At 42.1% G+C, this 23,065-nt stretch overlaps 1 protein-coding gene across 2 annotated transcripts in view; it reads left to right on the plus strand.

Annotated features, from left to right (window-relative positions):
* Positions 1 to 23,065, plus strand: part of AMPH (amphiphysin) — a 212,003-nt gene that overhangs the window by 146,576 nt on the left and 42,362 nt on the right. For both annotated transcript variants that reach the window (XM_057304272.1, XM_057304273.1), the window contains exons 9-12: positions 322 to 404; positions 2,867 to 3,005; positions 4,083 to 4,211; positions 22,185 to 22,301. In XM_057304272.1, coding sequence (XP_057160255.1) covers positions 322 to 404; positions 2,867 to 3,005; positions 4,083 to 4,211; positions 22,185 to 22,301 — 468 coding nt within the window. The remainder of the gene's footprint in view (positions 1 to 321; positions 405 to 2,866; positions 3,006 to 4,082; positions 4,212 to 22,184; positions 22,302 to 23,065) is intronic.

A 23,065-nucleotide genomic window follows, 5' to 3' on the forward strand; every position in this document is an offset into this window, starting at 1 on the left:
CGTTCTGTCATCAGCTAATGTCTGAGTTCAGCAGGGCGCTCGCACGACTTTATCTCTAGGAGAGTCAATGGGAGCAATAAGTTTTTGTTTTCTGTTCTGTCCTCTAATAAATATATTTTGGTTTTTTAAAGGTTTATTTGTGTTTGTGGCCTTTCACTTTTGACATGAGTTTTAAATGGCGCAGTTGCAGAATTTAAGTTAACCGGAGACCATCCGCGCTACTGTAAGATTCTCGGTAGACAGTCCCTTTCTTGGAGCAGTCGCCTGAACTGGCACCAGAATGTCTTATAGCTAATAGACAAATGGTCTCTGTCCCTCTAGCTTTGCCACAAATTGTATGAAGTGATGACGAAGCTGGGCGACCAGCACGCTGACAAGGCCTTTACCATTCAAGGAGCTCCCAGGTAGGCTGTCTTCATCAAGGACATGAGCCAAGTCATGTCCGTTCACCTCAAACACCATGCTTGTTGCAATTTCTGTAGGCTGCATGAGCCTATGCTGTTTTACTCATTCTAGAAAAATCTAAAACTAAGGAGCCTTTCCACGTAAAGGCTGACAGCAGCCTCATTCTGTGCTTGTACGTTGACCTTTAGCCTTCAGATTTACTCTGTGGGTGTCTGTCATGGTCACAATAGAACTGGCTATCTGCTTTTCTCCAGTTTCCATGGGACCTGTCAGCAGTGGTAAAAATTTTCTAGTCGTGCACCTGTTACTTTCTTTGGAGAAGAAAGGAATTTCCCAAACTCACAACACTGAGTCCTTATACTGGCATCTTTAATGGTCCATTTTGGGAAAGGAAAGAGGGCATAGGTGAGACCTCGCCATCATCCTGCCTCTTAACCTGACCTCACAAACACTGCATCGTTTTGATTCTGTTTCACATTATTATCGTGAATCATGTCAGTCAAATACACCAAAGGCCCAGCAACCCATAAGTGGATCTTCTACCTTTCCAGGAGTTGGCTTCCTACCAGCTTTCTCCTCTGATTTTGGAGCCCTTTATTCCATCCTTCTCAGGCGTTATGTACTCAAGGAATGCAGGCTAATGAGTCTTGGGCTGGAAGTCAGAAGATCAGCATTCCAGTTTCTGACTCTGCAGTGAACTTACTTAGCCGTCCTTAAGTGCATCCATTTAATTCTCTGGTTAAAGATTTCATTTTTTTTTTAATCAACAGAAAAAAGATAGTATTGAACTAAATGGCTTGTAAGGTAATTTTTGCATTTTTAATGTCAATCAACATAAACACTCATACACGCACATTTATAAAAACACACACCTGCACACCATATGTTCAGATCTCTCTGGAGAGAGCTTATTTTCTTATTCGATATTCTTTGTATTAACCACAGTCATACTAGTGTCTGCTACACTGGCTCCACGAAGTAAGCATTTAGTATCTCTTATCTTTCTAAGGGAAAGAACATTCCCTAAAAGAATACAGGAAAGGACTTCTGTTTCCAATATAATATGAACTTGGAACAAAGAATAAGTTGTAATAAGAACATCAAAATGACATTGGGTATTTTAACATGACGTACATGAAAAAATTAAGGGGACTCCCTCATAGAGACATGAACGGGACAAGTGTGTCTGAAAATCAGTATTGCTGGATCAGATGAAATGCAGAGAAAATGGGGCCACGGCTGCTTAACAAATGTTCCTTTCATTTTTTTCATCATTCCTCTGCAGAACAAGGTGGTGAGTGAGCTCAGGGGATGCCCTATTGAGCACAGATTGGGGCCGTGCTTCCCGGCAGAGGCCATGATTGCTGGCACATAGCCTCAATCATGCGGCTCGTCCGTGTTCTCCGCAGGACCCACTCCCTTGACTATGTAGGCCATGCTGTGGTGTACGTCCTTTACTTTGGGGTACAGACCCTACTCCCTCAATCTGTAGACATTAGAAAGACTTAGAGAATAGGATGTGTCCCAAGTACCCTCCTGGTCATTGCATTTGAGCTGGTCCCAAGCATCTGGCCCAGTACCAGGAACGTAGTGGGTTTTCAGGAAACACTATGGACTCTCTGCCCTCTCGTAATTTGTTCACACATGTCAAGGTATCTGAGCCGAGTCTTTGTTTTATAAGGTGTAGACAGAGGAACAACTAATGAATTTGTTTTCAGATGTTATCAAAAAAGACTCCTATAAAATCTTTTTTATAAAGATTTTATTTATTTGAGAGAGAAAATGTGCACAGGTGGGGGGAGGGGCAGAGGGAGAGGGAGAAGCAGACTCCCCACTGAGCAGGGAGCCTGATGTGAGGCTTAATCCCAGGACCCTGAGCCAAAGGTAGACGCTTAACCAGCTGAGCCACCCAGGTGCCCCTGACTTCTATAAAATCTTAACACTATCCTGAGGGTGCCTTTAACATAAAATTTATAATTTTCAGGGTAGGTTTTTCTGTACATTATGACATAGCAAGATTCTCTTCTAAATCAAAAGTGAAAGTGGTTTAGCTAAATCAGCTTATATTTGAAAGATTCTTGGCAGAGTCTGTTTGGCACAATGCAAAGATCAGGGGGTTTGCATTCCCAAAGCCTGAATTCAGATCCACCAAATTGCTGAGTGACTTTAGGGGTTTTTAACCTCTTTGTGCCCCACTTTACTACCCGTGAAGTGGGGATGGTGATGCCTGGGTGTCGTGACGGTTAGAGATAATATATATGAATGGGGTCTGGCACACAGACCACAGACAATAAATGGTACCAATGTCACCAAACACTGTTACTAACCACCAGAATTAACTTAGAAGGGGGCTAGATGACAGAACCAGATGTGCCTCAGGATTCCTCTGGGACGGAGGACCCCTGGAAAGTAAGTGCTGTCCCTTAGAAGGCTCATCGCTGACTCTCGTGTGTTCATCTAGCGATTCTGGTCCTCTCCGCATCGCAAAGACACCGTCACCGCCCGAGGAGCCTTCACCCATCCCGAGCCCGACAACTAGTCCCAATCACACGTTGGCACCTGCGTCTCCCGCACCAGCAAGGCCTAGGTCACCCTCACAGGTAGGAAGAGGTCAATACTGGGGAGAATGGAAGAACTCGTGGTGAGGTGACCCCATCTGGGATTAATCCCATGGTGCTGGGACACTAAAAGGAGTTTCCAGTTGGGGAGACTTTGAGGCTGTAGGCATTGTGATGGTCACTAGGGAATCCACTCAGTTCTACAATTTGGGTTCCTGTTTGCTCACATACCCTGTGTTCGGGTGGGTTGAGACTTCTCTCCACAGCCTCAGCTTTCTTAGGCTCGCGTGCCCTCCTCACCTCCCACCTCTCGCTCTCAGAAGGCTCCGATCAGTCCCACCTTCTCCCTGGACTTTCCCTCCTCTAGTACTTTCTGTTACACTTGGAGCAAGGATGGCCAAGAAAGCCGTGAGGTTCGTATGCCATGCCACATTTTTGGGATCACCCACAGTATGTGGCACATGAGTAGACACTCAACAGAAGCGTCTGGAACAAGTGATTGAGAGACACAGTAAGGGCTGGAAAAGGTCACTACAGAGAAACATTGCCACCCTTGTCTTCACCACGTGGGGTGAAGATGAAATTCCTACAGCAAGACTTGAAGTTCAAGTCTTTGAAACTAAAGGAAAGTGGTGAAAAGATCCATGGAGTAGATCTGTGAATTCTTACTTCTCCAAACACTGGTGGAAAGTGAAATGTGTGCTGTCTGTGGGTGGTCTCACTGAGTCCGGTGAAAAGCTTTCCTGGTTATAGTGTCAAATTTTAATTTCTTGCTGAAATGAGGAATCCGTTTTGGTTGACTTCATATAGGGGGTCACCCTGGTTTAACTTGAGAGGTGTGGGCGCCCAGCCCTGCAGCCCTGCATGTAGCGCTGGCGTTGAGGTGGATGGGGTCGCCTCGCCTGAGTGTCTCTCGAGGGGCCCTTGCTTCTTGGTGCTCCCAGAGCCACCAAGGCAGACAGCATTCTCTACTCCATCAGGCCCCTTATTTCTCTGTGCATATCTAAATGTCAGTCAGTGACCAGTACGTCCGCCCAGCACTGTTCATGGGGCATTTCTACACATCTCGCATGCTGTCTGTGGCCGAATTAGTTTGCTGGTGTTTCTGTTGTTTTGTAGACAAGGAAAGGGCCTCCCGTCCCACCTCTGCCTAAAGTCACCCCAACAAAGGAACTCCAGCAGGAGAACATCATCAGTTTCTTCGAGGACAACTTCGTTCCGGAAATCAGCGTGACGACGCCTTCGCAGGTAAGTGCCGGCTGTGGGGTGGGGATGAGCACACACGTACCAGGGCCGAGGGACCCTCAGGGACCAGCTTTCAAGGTGGCAGACGTTAGAGCCGGCAGCGTCATTTCCGGTCTCATCCGGGTTTGCTTTAATCACTTGGGAGTCCCAAATGGGAGGTGTACGCACAGTATTTGGAAATACTGAAAAGTGTAAAATGAAGAATTCTAACAGTCACTGACATCATACCACTAATGCCCTTTGGTTTCTTTTCCTTCAGGCTTTGGTTTCTAGGTGTGTATCGATTTTGTACCACAACATTCAGATTGTATTGTTATGGATTCCCGAATTTTCTACTTAATCTTACTGAACATTTTTTCATGTCACAATATTGTCTTTTCAAAAGAAAACGTGTAACCAGAGTATTCTCTCCGACGGATGGACCAGACTGTGATTGTGGTCACAGGTCACTTTCTGTTTTCCTGTTTCTTCACCAATGCTTCTGTGAACATCAGTATATATGAATTCAGGTTTACAGCCTCAATTACTTCTTCTGTATTGCTTCCCGGTAGAGAATAGGAAAATGAAATTAAAAGAGGTGAATATTTTTAAGCCTTTTGCCCTTTGGCACAAGGAACTGTATCCATTTACATGACTTGGCAAAGACCCCGGGGTGCACGTGGTCCAGCTCCCTTGGTCGGCTGCAGACCCCTCGCTGCTAGCCTCCTGGTTGTCCCATTGTCTCGAGAATGAAGCTTCTTCACCTCCAGAGCTGTTCCTCATGCTGCTGAAACCATTACTTTAACAGGGAAAGCCCCCAGAAACATCCTGCCAATATCACTTGCCCCCAGTGTTCTCAGGGTCAGATAGAATACCTACATTTTGCAAGAGGTGTGAACGCAGTGCTGTAATTACCGAGTACGTCCATAACAACACTGTGGACGACATGCCAATTACAGTCACATCCTGTTGATAATAACAGGAATGACGTACTAATCATAGCTTAGGAAATAGACATTTAGAAGCAATGCGGTGGCAAATCATAACGTGTTGTTGTTTTACGGGCATTTATCAATAAGGCTCAGTAACTTTTAGCAGTTGTTTTCCTTCTTCTGTGGTTGGTAGGAGATGGTGAATTTGGTAAGGTAACGGGGCTGTGACATGTGATTTAGCGGCTCCTTTGAAGAGGGAGACTTGCACGGTGATTAGCGCACGGACAGATGATGCCTGTGGTTCCATAGAACCCATCAGGGATAGTGGTCTCAGAGCCAGGTGATCTCACCTGGCACCGGCCATTGCATGGGCCCCAAACTCCAGCAGTTTTCGTTTCCAACTTGTCTCCGTCCCTTTGGTTTGCGAACAGCGCAGCTTCCTTCTCTTTTTTGCTCTATCAGTTTTCAGACTAAGAGTGTTTTAGGGTGATCAGATCCTTATTCAAGTTGCTTTCCCCTGCACCCTCAAAGAACGTGCTCTCGATCCCGTCCCCTAATAGAGAGCGTGCTCACTAGAAGCCACATGTCCTTGGCTGAAGGCACCTCCATTTGGCACTGGAGGCAACTGAAGTCGAGGCAATGTGGCACGTAGACGAGTTCTAAAGCTAAGATGGGGTTCAAAAGTGTTCTTTCCTTTAAAATGTTTTGTTATTTGCAGTTGGCTGGCTCATAAAGGGTCGTTCATGGTAGGGGGAAAAAAAAAAGAACCAAAGCACTTTTTAAAATTACAAGTGCTAGAAGAGACCCTGAAGTACTTCTAAGAGGGAGAACTTTCGTGATATTGTTGAGCGGTGGTCATGGGAAAAGTCAAGAGTCGGGGACAGAGGGAGAGGAGGCACCTTTCAAAGCAGAAGGGGTTTGGGCTGGGGCTGCCGCAGTGATGCATTTGGCTGGAGGGCCACCTGCCCCAGCCTGGCTGGTCTTGGCGCACAACTCCACGGCCCAGGGGAGGAGAGGAAGACACCCCTTCCCCCGGACCTTTTATAACACGGTGGTTGGGCACCCCCTCCATCAGTTCGCCAGGTGGTTTTAAAAGAACTAACCATCAGAGACCTTGTGCAGGTGCGTTTTGGGGTTCAGCTTCATTTATACTGTTTTCTTTTCATCGGGAGGAGGGAGAATGGGGTTTTTGTGTTTTTTTCCTCATCTGAAGCAGCATGGCTCCTGCAGTGGACCCGAGTGTGTGACCAGAAGCATCTCTGTTGACTAAGCGGCTGTTCATCTCATGTCACCACGTCAAGAGATGGCGTGAGGCAGGGATTTATGGTTTAGTCCACTTTCTCACTTAGTGATATGATCTAGCTTTACTTAAAATTACGTGGATGCTGCCTTTCCCTGAAGCTTCTCAACCTCTTCCTCAGTTGCTTGTTCCTCTGTAGATATGCACAGCTATGTGTTCCTTTACCCTTTTTGGGTCACATGCATCAGAGTTTCTGAGTTAGCAGATCGGGGGTGGGAGCCAAGAATCTGTATTCCTCACAAGCCCCCCAGTGATGCTGATGCCGCTGGTCGTGGGATCACGCTGGGAGAGCAACTGTTGTCTGCCAGGATTTCCAAATCTGTGGCCATGAACCATGAACCAAGTACCACAGTGAATAAACAGGGTTTATTCCAGGGAAATATCCAGCTGAGTCAAGGGTATATCATGATCGACCATTTATAACTGCTCCACTTAAAAATAGTGTGACTGGAAATACTCCATATTTCTGACCTTTGGACTCACATATACACGTACGTGCATGCTTGTAATAGCAGATGTGTTGATCGGATTCTTGTGGGGCACCTGGGTAGCACAGTCGTTAAGCATCTGCCTTTGGCTCAGGGCGTGATCCCGGCGTTCCGGGATCGAGTCCCACATCGGGCTCCCCCGCTGGGAGCCTGCTTCTTCCTCTCCCACTCCCCTGCTGTGTTCCCTCTCTCGCTGGCTGTCTCTCTGTCACATAAGTAAAATCTCTTTAAAAAAAAAAGATTATATGTGAAGCTGCATATTCTAAGTGAATGGACTGTCTTATCAGGATTATAATGTTTTTATTTATTTATTTATTTATTTATTTATTTATTTGGTGGGCAGCAAAGCAAGGTTTATTGAGCAATAGCAAAGTGATAGTACAAAGCTCCCGAAGAGGGGAGGGGGCCCTGGGAGGTTGCCCTGAGGTCTATAATGTTTTTAGACATGCACAGGTAAATGATGAAAAACAATAAATAGAAATGTCAGGAGAAAATGAGTTACCAGCTGCGTGGGATCAGGGTATTGGAAGCTAGCAAGCTGAGGTGTATCTGAAAAGCTTTTCTCCCAGATACATGTATTTATAATAATAAGGAGTGATCTGTTTCAGTTTTATTTTGATATTTTTACAAAGCTTATTAAGTTATTCTACCTTGAGCAGATAGGTTTGTGTCCCCAGTTTGCTATTTTTATCCTGAGCTCAGTGGGGAAGAACAGTGTTTGTATTAATCCCACCCAGGAGCTCCAGATGTGGGGACTGAAATATTCCTCACCTGACGGATTCGCTTGTCTCTCGACCACCAAGCTTCATTATGGTGACAGTCTCTCCTAGTGTGTCCTGGGATCCGAAACGAATCCATCAGACCTACAGAGCCCTCTAATGGCTCCAGACCTTAGCTCTATCATAGAATCTTCTCTGGGAGATAGCCTTGTCTGCTTACAGGGAGAGGTCTGTGTGTCAACACCAAAGGGCTGACCTTGCTTTTCTGGTTCTATGTTTACAAAAATGGAACTGCCGGAGGACAAACCCAGCCTTTTCTATTTTTCCCTCCCAAGAAACTAAATAGGAAGAAATCTCCTGTGTGTTTGTGTGTGTGTGTTCCTGCATTATCCTTTTAAAACAGCATTTTCCATCAGGTCCCATAAGATGCTGTGGAAGGGGTTCCTGATCATAGGAGGCTGGGAGCAGCTGCATCTCCTTTTGCTTTACATTGTTTATGTCCGTGTGTTCAAGGCTCTGAGAAGTTCTGCAACAAAAGACCCGTTTGTTTAAATCAGTTTCTCAAACAGTCTCCCTTTCACCCCAAAGTACTACCTGTTCCAGGGAAATGGGCATTAGGTGAAACATATTTAAAAATGAAGATTTAGAAGGTATTATGTCCCAAGAAATCCATTTATGGCATATAAATAGGATTTTAACAGATCAAGACAGAAAAGGCTATCATGTATGTATACACATAGATATGTGCACATGCAAGGTTGTTTCTTTTCCCTTCAAACAATGTTCTGAACTGCTTTCTCTTCCGACTTTAATTCCATCCATATTCACCCTCCTTTCCCACCAGGGCTTTCCGTAGGGACTGCGGCTCTGAGCAAATATTTTTGCTCGGGGGCAGGGGGGAGGTCCTCTGTCCATATAACCAATTTGAATCACTTAAGTGAGCATATCAGCACCGTTCTGGTGGCCAGTCCCATGGGATTCCACACACGAAATGCCATGCTGGACGGTGGCAGCAGTCTACTCACCAGCCACCCTCTTGGAAACAAACCTGGCTACCACGTTCCAGGATGACTGGGTGGACCTGAGCCCCAGACTTCCTGGGATAGATGATGGATGCTCCATAGAGAATAGGGTCACAGAGCGCTCCAAAGAGGAGAGGTGGGGGCCAGGCCCACATGGGTCCTGGTGCCGACTTGGGGCGCCCCGACTGGATAGCCTTGCTAGCCACAGCTGCCACCACGAGAAGAGGACTTAGGAAATATCAGGAAAGGTGTTCAAGAGGGTGGGGGCCCCCCCTAGGTGCAGGGCTAGGGGCAGGGTCCCTGCTTGCCTAGCTACCTCTCACATGGCACAGAGGAAGACGAGATTTCCTGTTTTCAGATTTTTTTTTTTTCATAGCAGGGAACCCCTAGCTATTTTGCCTCAGTCTTGTCCCAACAACGATGTTGCCTGTTTTCTGTTTTTCATACAGCCTTCTCCTTTGCAAATCCAGGCAGATTATCTTCTGACCATCCAAGCTGATTCCTCCAGGCCCATCTGTCCATTCTTGTTGGGAGTACCTGCTGTGCGGGGAGGCAGTCGCGTGGCTGTGGGCGTCCCGTTAGCACATTAACTTGGGTACCTTTCATCTCTGCTTTCCAGCCAAACGCTGCAGCTCACATTTTAAGTTCATGAAATCATCCTATTTTTCCTAGCCAATCAAATGGAAGTAGGTTTTCAACTTGTTTAATAAGTTCACGGAAGGGTCCTTTTTGTCTCATCCAAACAGAGGCCATCCTGCAATCCTGCACGCACGCACCACTCACTTCCCTGGTACCTGTCACCTGGTTCTAAATACCGCCCTGGCTCTTCTTTTCATCCATAGCCCATTTCTGGACCAGCTGCCTCTTCTTCCAGTTGATATTTTTTCAAAGTAAACATGTTAGCATTCTTGTAACACTGAAAGAATTAGTAATATGGAAATTAGAAGGAAGAAAACAGTGCATTTGGTCGGTCCGTTGCCCGGGTGGGTCACCTGCGGCACCATGGGTTCCTTTCGGCAGCAGTAGCCAAGCAGTGTGGTTGGCTTATCATCTGGGGCCCTGACGATATTCTTAAATCATTGTGTATGTTGGCCTCACAGCCTTCCAAGGTTCTCAGACTCCTGAGCCTCTCGCAATGCCTATTCTTTTTGCACCTTCTCCTGTTCTGCATTTTATATTCTCTTTGCAAAGCATCTCATGGTGTGAAGCTTTTTTGTGATTTTGTGTTTTTGAACATGGTTTGAGGTATGGGCAGAGAGTGGGGGTTAGCTGGCGCAGAGAGGCCAGTGGAGGATGGGGAGAAGGGGAATGCAGAAGAATGAGTTGGGGAGACGGGCAGGAGCTCACGATGGGAAAGCATGAGACTGAGTACGCTATATGCACAGTCTCCTTCAATTGAGTTTTGACATCATCCCTATGATTTATAGGCCATTATCCCTACTCGAAAGCTGAGTAGATCTGTCATCTTTCTGCCACACCGTGATGCTCCCAGGGCAGACATGGAAAGCAGAAGTCTGTAGACCGCGCGTGCCAGCATCTTAAGCCCCTTCAGGATAACGGATACCAGACATCCAGTAAATTGAACAAATCCATCTTAACTCTTTCTTTAATTAATGTTCAGGATGTATGTTCTTGAGAAACATCTTTGGGTTTTCGATATTAGCCAAGTCCTTCACGTTGTTACGTATCAGCAATATTATTAAATTCCAGATGCAGTGAACTGGTTTGTTCATCCAGTGGTCATCACAGAAGTCACTGTAAGCACAGGCCCTCTCCCTGTCCCCTCTGTCCCTCTTCTCAGTACTGTCAGCTGTTGAGCTCTTGCTCAGCGTATGCAAGGCCAACGAGCAGACTTATAACGTGCTACACTAAGGATGGTTGTGCCATCTACCGACTTGTTTGGTAAAAACAAAACAAAACAAAACAAAAATAACAACCCACCCACCTAGGGAAACAGTTCCTTAGAAAGTTGAGTTTGTTGTGTGTCAGCTCATGAGAGCATTTTCAGGATTATATAAACGTAGGTAGACCCATAGAGCAAATGTAACATTTGTGACAAGTCTAGGTCATGGGCAAATGGATCTTCATTGTACTATTTTAGTGTTTAATATAATAAAAGTTGTAGAACAAATACTTGACAATGTCCTATGAAATAATCGATGATGTCCCATTGTAAGATCGCATGTCTAAAGCTCTTGAGCCCGGGCAGTAGAGTTATTACTGTTATTACTGTTACTCACATTAACTGTGATGGACCCATCTGTAGCGGCCTTGTCACAGGCTTCCTTCCCGTCATAAAGTTAAGTTTCCTTAGGCCGCTGCATGCATTACTAATGAAATGCTCAAACTTCACTCACTGTTAGAAATTGTAAGCTATTTTGTGACCCTTCAATAAAAGACATATCTATGACATGAAAAATAACTTCCAGTTGGCCTCATTGCTAAAAACTTTATTTAAGCTTTCTGTCTTAAGCTTCCTTATCTGACCTCCCCTGCCTTGTTGGGAAGTTATAAGTCTCCTGCATAACATTTAGAATAGAATAAATGTTCTCAAAATATGTTTAATAAAAGAATAAAAAATAAAGAACTCTTGGGAAGAAAGAGTACCTATGGCTTTATTGTCATCTGGCTCACTGAAATACTGTGTTATATTAGGAAATCAGTGTGTGTGTGTGTGTGTGTGTGTGTGTGTGTGTGTGTGTGTCTGTATGCAACCCGGGGGGATGGTTTGCAAACTCTAAATGTTTTGTGTCTATGGCTATAAATTGAAATCTCTGTTACCTGATATGCTTATAAGAATAATGCCATAAAGGATGCATTGTTAACACAAAAAACTAGTAAATTACAGAGAAGCAAAGGGTAAAAGTTTAAAAGCGTCATGACATTTCCCAGCAGAAACCACTGTACTTTTGAAATGTACTTTTTGTCATTGGGGCAGAGGGAGAGGAGGGAGAGAATCTTAAGCAGGCTCCACATCCGGCCCGGAGCCTGACTCAGGGCTTGATCTCACGACCCTGAGATCATGACCTGAGCCCAAATCAAGAGTCGGACGCTTAACCGACTGAGTCACCCAGGTGCCCCTAAAGTATACATTTTGATAAGGTTTGAAATATGTGTATACCTGTGAAACCATTGCCAGGATCAGGATAATGAATATACCTGTCACCCCCAAAGTGTGCGTCTGTAATCACTCCTGTTCCTCTCCACATACTGCACCTTCCAGGCAGACACTCATCTTTCTGTCCGCATATGTTCATTTGAATTTCCTAGATGGAATCATACAGCATGTACCCTTTTTGGTCTGACTTCTTTTATTCGACATAATTCCTACGAGGTTTATCCGTTTTGTAACGTGTATCAGCAGTTCATTTCTTCTCATTGCTGAGTAGTATCTCATTCTATGGACATGTCAGGGTTTGGGGGATTTTTCATCTATTGATGGATATTTGGGTTGTTTTCAGTTTTTGGGTATTACACATAAAAGTACTGTGAACGTTTGTATACAAATCTTTGTGTGTACACATGCTTTTATCTCTCTTGGGTAAGTATCTAAGGGTAAACTGGCTGAATCATATGGTAGGAATAAGGTTAACTTTTTAAGTAACTGCCAAACTTCTAAGTGATTATACTATTTGTGTTTCCATCCACATTGCATAAGAGTTTCAGTTCCTCTGCATCCTTGCCAACACTTGGTATGGTTAGTCTTTTTAATTTTAGCTGTTCTGATTAAGTGTATAGTGTTATTTCATTGAAATTTAGTTTTCACTTCCTTAACGGCTAATGATGTTAAGCATCTTTTCATGTACTCATTTGACATCTGCGTATCTTTTTTTTCCCCCAGCTCTCCTGAGGTAGAGTTGACAAATAAAAAATTTTATGTATTTAAAGTATACAACTTGATGTTTTGATATATATTTACATTGTAAAGTAATCTCCCCAATCCAGCTAATTAATATATACATCTCTTTACATAATTACTCTCTTTTTTTTGTTATTATTTTTGTTGACGTGAGAATACTTAATATCTATTCTTTTGGCAAATTTCAAGTGTGTAATACACTATTTTTACTTACAGTCGCCATGCTGAACATTATAGATCTCTAGTACTTGCTTAACTGAAACTTTATACCCCTTGTCCAGCATCTCCCCATTTCCCTTCCTCTTAACCCCTGGCAACCACCATTCTACTCTCGACTTCCATGATTTTGACTATTTTAGATTCTACATATAAGTGAGATCACTTGTTTTTCTGTGTCTGGCTTAATTTACTTAGCATAAAACCTTCTGCACAGCAAAGGAAACAGTCAACGGAGTGAAAAGGCAATCTAGGGAATGGGAGGAAATATTTGCAAATCACCTATCTGATAAGGAGTTAATATCCAAAATATATAAGAAATTCATACAACTCAATAGCAAGTCAAGTAGTTGGATTTAAAAATGGACAAGGGACCCGAAGAGACATTTCTCCAAAGAAGATACACAGATTGCCAACAGGCATATGAAAAGCTCAGCACCACTAACCATCAGAGAAACATAAATCAGAATCACATTGAGCTCTCACCTCACACCTGTTAGAATGGGTATCATCAAAAAGACAAGAAATAACAAATGTTGGTGAGGATATGGAGAAAAGGGAATCCTTGTACACTGTTGATAGGAATGGAAATTGGTAGAACTACTATGGAAAACAGTATGGAGTTGCCTCAAAAAATTAAAAATAGAACTACTTTATGATCCAGCAATTCACCTTCTGGATATTTATCTAAAGGAAATGAAATCAGTATCTCAAAGAGATATCTGAACTCCCGTGTTCCCTGCAGCATTATTCACAACGGACAATACATGGAAACAACCTAAGTGTCCAGTGGATGAATGAGTGGAGAAAATGTGGTATATATACACAGTGAAATATTATTGAGCCTTAAAATGTAAATCCTGCTACTTGTGATACTGTGGATGAGTCTGAAGAATGTTATGACATCAGTGTATCATCACTGGCGTCTGTGAAACACTTTTGCTGATGTTTTATTTATTTATTTGATTGAGTTTTGAGAGTCCCTTATATATTCTGGATACAAGTCTTTTATCAGATATATTATTTACAAATATTTAGTCCCAGTGTGTGGCTTATCTTGTCGTTCTCTTAGTGCTTTTTTGAAGAGTAGAAGGTTTTTATTATGATGAAATCCAATTTATCCAATTTATTTCTTTTTTAAGAATTAGACATTTCATGTCACATCTAAAAAAATCTTTGCCTAACCAGGGTCACAAAGGTTGTCTTCTGTGTTTTCTTCTAGAAGTTTTATGGCATAAGCTGTTACAGTTTAACAGGGTCTGTGACCAATTTGTAGTTCATTTTTTAATATGGTGCAAAGTGTGGGTTGAAGTTTATTTCTTTATTAATGATGCGTGATTGTTGAAAAGTCTATCCTTATTCTACTGAATAGCCTTTGTACCTTGTGGACAATTAGTTATCCATATGTATGTGGTTCTATCTCTGAACTCTGGTTTTCCATTGATCTATTTGCCTACCTTTTGTGCCTGTACCATATTATCTTGATTACTGTCACTGTAGGTAAAGTTGTCTTGACATCAGATAAGGTTAGTCCTTCAACTTTGTCATTCTTTTTCAGGATTGTTTTGGCTATTTTAGACCCTTTGAATTTCCATATGAATTTTAGAATCGATATGTAAATTTCTACAAAAACACCTTCTGGGATATTTTATTAGATGACTAGGGCTGTTTTAACAAAGAACCAGGAACTGGGCGGCTTATACCAACAGACATTTATTCTCTCACAGTCCCGGAGGCCGTGAGAGACCAAAGTCATCACCAGCAAGGCCATGCTTCTTCTGAAGGTCTGGGGTGGATCCTTTCTCGCCTCTCTCTCCTGGTGGTTGCTGGCAGTCTTTGGTGTTCCTTGGCACCTAGAACATGATTCCAGTCTCTGCCTATGTCATCACGCTGCATTTTCTTTGTGTGTCTGTGTCCTCTGTGCTCTGTATCCTCACATGGCATTCTCCTTTTGTCTGTGTATCCAAATTTCTCTGTTTTATAAGCTCACTGGTCATTTCATTAAGGCCCATCCTAATTTAGTATGACCACATCTTAATTTCATCACATCTGCCCTAATTGCCAAGTAACGTCACATTCACAGGTTCCTTATGATCATGAATTTTGGGGGCGGTGGGGGAGGCACAGTATTCAACCCAGTACAGATATTGATTGGTATTGCATTGAATCTGTAGATCAGCTTTGGGAACATTGACATCTTAATAATACTGAGTTGTGTGACCCATAAACACAGTATAGCTCTCCCTTTATTAAGGTCTTTTCTGATTTATGTTTGCCATGTTTTATAGTATTCAATGTACAAGTATTTCTCATCTTTAGTTGGGTTTATCCCTAAGTATTTCAAATTTCTAGTGCTATTGTAAGTTGTATTTTTAAAATTTCAGTTTCTGGTTGTTCATACTATTATATGTAAATACAACTGATTTTTGCATATTCATGCTATATCCTGCAGACTTGCTAACCTCAATATTTGTTCCTGTAGCCTTTTTTATAGATTTCCTTGGATTTTTCTATATAAGTGATCATATCTTCTGTGAATAAAGATAGTTTGACTTTTTTCTTTTTATCTAATGCCTTTAATTTCTTTTTCTGCTTATTTTAATTTCACTGTCTAGTACTGCCAGTGTTGTTGAATAGAAGTGGCGAGGCAGCCATCCTTGTCACGATCTTAGGGGAAGGCCTTCCAGTCTTTGGTTATTAAATGTGATGATAGCTGTAGGTTTTCCTAGATACTCTTACCGGGTTGAGGAAGTTGCCTTTTTTTCCTACTTGATTGAGAGTCTTGAACAGGAACAGATATGAATTTTTTCAAATACTTTTTTCTACATCTATCAAGATGATCCTATGAGTTTTCTTTTTTTGGTTTGTTAATACGATGAATTATATTCGTGAGTTTTCAGATGGTAGGTCAATCATGCAATCCTGAGATAAACCCCAGTGGGTCATGATGCAGTTCATTTTTATATATATTTTCATTCAATTTGCTAAATAGCTTTCTCCAGCGTTTTTGCATCCGTGTTGATGGAGAACATTAGTCCATAGGGTGTTGTTTTTAATAATGTCATTTTCTGATTTGATTTTAGTACGAGGGTAACGCTTTCCTCATAGAATGAGAAATAGTCGCTCCTCTTCAGTTGTGTAGAATTGGTTTTTTTTTTTTTTCTTCCTTAACTCTTTGGTAGAATTCACCAGAGGAGTCATCTGTGCCTATGGAGTTTGTTTTGTTTTGTTTTGTTTTTCTCTTAAGGTGTTTTTTTGTTTGTTTGTTTGTTTGCTTGCTTTTTTAATTTGGGTATGGTTGATACACAAGTTACATTAGTTTCAGGTGTACAACACAGTAATTCAGCTTCTCTATATGTGGTAGGTTTGTATTTCTCAAGAAATTTGTCTCTTCCGTCTAAATTGTTAAATGTATTGGAACAAAGTGGTTTATAATACTTCTTTATTGTTCTTTTTTAGCATCTGTGGTGATGCCCCCTCTCTCATTCCTGATATTGGTAATTTGTACCCTCTCTTTCTTCCCGCCCTCCCTGATCAGTCTGGCTGGAGGTTTATCAATTTTATTAATCCTCTCAAAGCACTTCCTTTTGGTTTTATTGATATTCTCTCTCTCTCTTATTTTCTATTTTATTCATTTCCACTCTGATCTGCATAATTTTCACTATTCTATTTAGAGTTTAATTTGCTTTGTGTATTTTTCCCTTCTAGTTTGCAAGGTAGAAGCTGGAGTTATTGATTTGAGACCTTCCTTCTTTTCTTCTATAGGGAGTTAGTGCTATAAATTTTCTCTAAATACCGCCTGAGCAGTGTCTCACAAATTTTGGTGTGCTGTCTTTATTCTCATTCAATTCAAGATATTTTCTAATTTCCACTTTGATTTCTTCTTTCTTTTGATTTTCTCTTCTTTTGGTTTCTTTCTTTGGGTTATTTTTGTCCAAACATTTGTGGGTTTTTCCAGAAATAACTCTCTTACTGATTTCAAACTTAATTCCACTGTAGTCAGAGAGGATACTCTGTGCAACTTGCATGTTTTTATATTTATTGAGACCTGCTCATTGTCCCAGAATAGTGTCTATTATGTTCCGTGTTCTACATGCACGTGAAAAGAATGTGTATGCTGCTCCTGGGTGGAGTGTTTTCGTGCAAATGAGGTCAAATTAGGGCTTGGTGTTTTCTGTATCTTCTATAACCTTGCTGATTTTCTATTTCTTCTTTCAGTTATTGAAAGAGGGCTAGTGAAATCTCCCCTACAAAATGGTGCATTTTAAAATTTCTTTTTGCTGTTTTCTTGGTTCTTGCTTCATGTATCTTCATGCTCTACGATTGAATGCATAAATGTTTAGAATTAATGATTAGAAGGAAATGACCTTCTTTATCCGTAATAATGTTCTTTTTTTTTTTTTTTTAAGATTTTATTTATTCATTTGACAGAGAGAGAGAGACAGCCAGCGAGAGAGGGAACACAAGCAGGGGGAGTGGGAGAGAAAGAAGCAGGCTCCCAGCAGAGGAGCCTGATGTGGGGCTCGATCCCAGAACGCCGGGATCACGCCCTGAGCCGAAGGCAGACGCTTAACGACTGAGCCACCCAGGCGCCCCCGTAACAATGTTCTTTGATTTGAAATCTGCTTTACTTGACATTAGTATAACTATTACAGCCGTCTTTTGGTTAGATTTGGCCTAGTGTATCTTTCTCCATCCTTTTGCTTTTAACCTTTTTGTGTCTCTCTATTTGAGATCAGTTTCTTGTAGGCAATATCTTGTTGAGTGTTGCTTTTTTAGTCCAACCTAATAACCTCTGCTTTTCATTATATTATTTAGACCAGTTTCATTCAATGTAGTTATTCATATGGTGAAGTTTATTTATTTATTTTTTAAAAATATTTTATTTATTTATTCAACAGAGATAGAGACAGCCAGTGAGAGAGGGAACACAAGCAGGGGGAGTGGGAGAGGAAGAAGCAGGCTCATAGCAGAAGAGCCTGATGTGGGGCTCGATCCCACAACGCCAGGATCACGCCCTGAGCCGAAGGCAGATGCTTAACCGCTGTGCCACCCAGGCGCCCCCATATGGTGAAGTTTAAACCTAGCACTTTGATACTTGTTTTCTATTGTGTCATCTGTTTTAACCCTTCTTCACTCTTTTTGCTGCCGCCTTTTAGATTAATCGATTATTTATTACTCTCTTTAATTTTATTAACTATAACTTGTTTTGTTATTTTAGTAGTTGCTTTAGGGCTTAAAGTACATGTTTTAATTTATTACAGTCTACCTTTGACTAGTGGTACACCGTTTCAGGTAGAGTATAAGAACCTCACAATAGTATACTTACATGTCCCCCCTTCTGATTTTTATACTATTTTTGTTCTAGATTTTACTTTCTCCTAGATTTTACTTTTTAATGTAAAGCAACTTCATGTTACTTTGTTATTCTCTTTGTTTAAGCAATCACTTGTCTTTTAAGGAGATTTAAATAATAACTAAAGTCATATATTTTTACCTACATAGTATTTCTCATTCCTTTGGTGCTCGTCATTCCCTTGTATAGATCCGTGTTTCCTTCGAGTATTATTTATTGTGCCTGAACCATGTGCTTTCACATTAGTTGTAGTGTGGGTCTGATGGCAGTGAATTCCTTTTGCTTTTGTATGTATGAACAAATAGTCCTCTCATTTTTGTTTTTCCAAAATATTTTCAAGGGGCACAGAATTCTAAGTTTCTTCCTCTCAGTACTTCAAAGATATTGACTCACCATCTTTTTGCTTGCATTATTTCTGGTGATAAATCTGCTATTATTCTTGGGTTGTTCCTCTGTGAAATAACACGTCTTTTTCCTCTGGCCAGTTTTGAGAAATGTAGTCATGATGGGTCCTGGTGCACTCCCTGTGTCTCCTATCCTCCTTGACCAGTGGTTCCCCCAAAGCTTATACTTTTCATGGTGAGTGGCAGGAATACAAAAAAACAAGTCAACCATGCCAGCCTATTTCAAGCCTTTGCTTGTATGACACTCGCTAACATCCATTGGCCAAAGCATGACAGACGGTCACCCCCAAGTCAAGGGATAAGGAGGTAAACTCCCATCTGTCAGGAGGCCATGGCAAGGCTAGGCATAAGGATTGTGATCAAATGATATACCTGTACTGGAAGAAGTTCAGTACTTCAGTTGTAAGCTTAACTGTTCCTAGCAGAAGACACTTCATGAATTATAGTACAGAAGATTATTATAATTGGTAAGATTTTCCCATTGGATATTTTCCCCTCTGTGGTTTACACATCTAGTCTCCTTTCTTAGGAGTACATTCTAGGTCATCTCCTCTAGACTTTTAAGGGTAAAACAGTACTTAAGTTCTAGCTTCCAAAAGCTTAAGAATGTTGGGACTGTATCAGATCTACTCCAATGGTGAGACAGGTGGAATGAGAGAAGATTAGTTTTCTTTTATAACGTTAAGGGAAATGACACGTCACCGTGTTTCAACATGTAATGATAGAGCTGCCATTGTATAAAGGAATATCACAACAACAGGCAACTTCCTTTTTGTTCTTTTTGTAGTTCTATCAAACTATTCTTTGCTATGAGTTCCTTAAGGGGTAACTCCCAAGAATTCAGGGTGCAAAACCAAATAGAAGTTGAATTTGAAGAAGCCAACAGCACATTTTGAAGGCAGCCACACTGGTATTATGGATACTTGAGGATGGTGGTTTTACACAGATATAGTTCATTACCAGTAGTAATTAATAACAGTGTAGCTTCCATTTCCGTTTAGAGTCTCTCCTATATGGTATGTACAGTGCATTCATTGTCTTTCCTACTCACGGTAATCTTACTAGGTAGTATCTCTCACTTTTTATGCATGAAGAAATGGAGGTGCAAAGAAGCTGAACTAATTGCCCAGAGAGAGACAGCTAGCAAGTGGCAAAACTGGGTACAAACCCTACCCATCTCAAAGTCTAAGCATAGCACTGTAGAGTCTAATGCCTTTTTCCATCCTTGATGTCTAAATTCCCATCCAAGCTTCCTTAAGGGGATCTGTTATGCTCATAGGGGATTAATGGACATATTTGTATGGGCTCATATTTTATGGAGCACTTACAAACTCTCAAGAATTCCTCTGCAGGTCCTCAGGGTACCTGCTTGAGAGATGGGGGACCAGGTCTTAGCAGCAGCCTGGAAAAGCACCAGAGTCAAAGGCATCCAGCTGTTTCAGTCCTGCCTTGGCTGCATTGCAGCTGAAGGACCCAGGCCAACAACTAAGCTCATTCAGCCCATTCTCCTCATCCCCAGTTGGAAGAATGATGCCACTTACCCCTTGAGGATTAGATGGTACAGGTGAATGAAGTTTGAGGAATCTAGTAAGGTAATCCTTTGAAGGCAATAACAGCGTTGTGAGGTTGTCGTCAGTAGACTGCAGCAAAGTGCCCTAACCTGACTTAATATTTATATGTATTAAGTTCTCAGGACAGGGCTTAGCACGTTCAAAATGAATATAGATGTTCACAAAATTTTAAAAATGTAACTTGTATAAATGTTGGTGAAAAACAAAACTGACACAGATTTTGAATAGGGGCCAAAGGAATCCGTTGATAGTTTTGTGATTGTAATTATTAAAGAAAGAGGGATCTCAGAAGCGCATTGTCCTTGTGAAATTTAGAAGCGTATAAGATCAATCATGCTGCAAAATAGGTAGCTCAGAACCGACAGCATGATACTGAAGCAGATTTCCTACTACAGTGAGCGTGGATATACTAAAAGAAAGCATTATCTATTATGCCCCAAAGCTTTACATACAGTTTTAAATTTTATGTCTGTGATCAATATTAATTAAAAGAATGCTTATTCTTTAAAATCTTTCTCTACAGGGTGCCCGGGTGGCTCAGTTGGTTAAGCATCCAACTCTTGATTTTGGCTCAGATCATGATCGCAGGGTCGTGAGATTGAGCCCAAGTTGGGCTCCTCGCTCAACTCGGAGTCTGCTTGAGATTCTTTCTTTCCTCTCCCTTTGCCCCTCACCCCACTCCTGCATGCGCATGCGCTCTCTCTCTCTCCAATCAATCAATCAATAATATCTTTCTCTGAACATCCTTATTTTAATATATGCTTTATCTGTCATTGTGACGTTTCAGTTTCTAGGCAACAAATGGTAAAAATTGAAGCTTCTATCAAACACCAAACACACGTAAATTGATTCTGTGAAAACTGACCCAGTTCTGTTCACCGTGGTAGTTTTTGGAGACTTTATTTCAGCTCTGACCCTTGCTATGTAACTTAAGCCAGAGTTAGGCTATGATAAACGAGGAAATATTAATGTTCGGTATTATAAATGTTTTGAAATTATCATAGCAAGATTCTTATCCTAGGTCTTATTTGTCTTACCTCTTTCTAATCCAAGAATGTTATTTTCCAGGGGAGGGGGGTGGGGGAATGGGGTAGGCTGGTGATGGGTACTAAGGAGGGCACGTATTGCATGGTGCACTGGGTGTTATACGCAACTAATGAATCATCGAACTTTACATCAAAAACCAGGGACGTACTGTATGGTGACTAACATAATATAATAAAAAAATATTTAAAAAAATAAAAGTTTTCAACAGTCCCCAAAAAAACCAAAACAAAAACCACCCCCCAAAAAAAGAATGTTATTTTCCAGTGAATGTTGGGGGCATGGTTCTCTCCCCTCCTCTTTCCCTTTTGCCCTCCCTCCCTCATATGCATAGTTGAGACCAACAGCATTATGGTTGAAGAATGGATCATACGATAACTAGATCAAGGGATAGGGTCCCTCTGAGGGGATGAGGCAGGTGCAGGTAGGCATAGTAGACAAAGTCCCTTCCTTTCTACGTGCAAGCTTCGCAGGAGACATCATAGCAGTGGCCTACAGGAATGGCTCCAAGCCATCCGGTCATCTATAATTCTTTTTTTTTTTTTTTAAGATTTTATTTATTCGACAGAGATAGAGACAGCCAGCGAGAGAGGGAACACAAGCAGGGGGAGTGGGAGAGGAAGAAGCAGGCTCATAGTGGAGGAGCCTGATGTGGGGCTCGATCCCATAACGCCGGGATCACGCCCTGAGCCGAAGGCAGACACTTAACCGCTGTGCCACCCAGGTGCCCCATCCGGTCATCTATAATTCTCGATCTGAGATTTCTGAACTAGCAGAGGGGAGTCCTTGGATCTTGGTGGCATCAGGATATACCTCTCAGACGTTCTCTTCATTAGCTGGATTCAGACCAGGACAAAGCAGAGGAACTAAAAGCCTGGGTCACATTCCTGGGTGTCTTAGGTTATAGTTGGCCAGAGTTGGTAATTTCCCCCTTCACCACATTTAGCTGGTGAGTCTGGGAGCTCGTGGGTGAGCCGCCTAACTGGCAAACTATCAGAGCCTGCTTTGGGGATATTCAGTGGTGTTGAGGATCATGCATGGATTATATCATAAAGTCTCATACTTTCTTTTGTTTCATTTTAACAGAACGAAGTCCCTGAGGTGAAGAAAGAGGAGACATTGTTGGATCTGGACTTCGACCCTTTCAAGCCTGAGGTGGCACCTCCTGGTTCTGCCGGAGTGACCCACTCCCCCATGTCGCAGGTACCCAGTGGCAGTTCTGATGTTTGGGGATGACATTTCATAAACTTGAAGAAGCTCTATAAGGCAGCAGATGCCAGTCAGGGACCCCCGTCCATTTCAAGTGACTTTTCTTTGGGGTTGACAAACATTCCCCAGTGGAAAGGAAGGGTAGAAAGAGGACCTTATCCATAGCTCTCCTTCCGAAGCTCCTCCCCCCATTAGCTCTATCCATAGAGCTGGGATGGCCACGCATTCCAGTTGGCCCAGGAATCCTCTCTCTCAGAGTAATTGTCATTATTAGTATTAGTTTGTGCTCAGAGTGTTCAGCTTTGGATGATACATTTTCTGGCTTCTCTAAATGAAGCTCTTTCTTTTGGCCCTGGGCTTAATCTTCTTACTGTTTTCTCTACTTTCCTTCCTCACGTTTTGCAGTTTAAACACGTTAGAAATAACCTTGAAATTATGCCCCAACAGAAATGCTTTCTAGTCCTGGTAGTTTTGAAGTCAATGACGTTGTCCTCCTCCCCATTGCAGAAGCTTCCCTTATGCGATCTTGACCATGGCCAGAGCTGGCCTTGCTTATCCAGCTTGTCCTTGCTCATCGCTTCCTCACCCTCAACATTTCCCTACTTCAGTAGTGATCGCCACAGCGTTTTCCAGCACAGGGATCCTGGAGGTGGGCGCAGTAATGACTTCTAGATGATTCCTCTGCAGTAGACTTCCTTTACAACCATCTATGCTTACGAAAGGAAGTTAACTCAAAATTTGGCTACACAGAAATTGTT

The sequence above is a fragment of the Ursus arctos genome, unplaced genomic scaffold, assembly GCF_023065955.2.
Source record: "Ursus arctos isolate Adak ecotype North America unplaced genomic scaffold, UrsArc2.0 scaffold_3, whole genome shotgun sequence".
In the NCBI taxonomy this organism is placed as follows: domain Eukaryota; kingdom Metazoa; phylum Chordata; class Mammalia; order Carnivora; family Ursidae; genus Ursus; species Ursus arctos.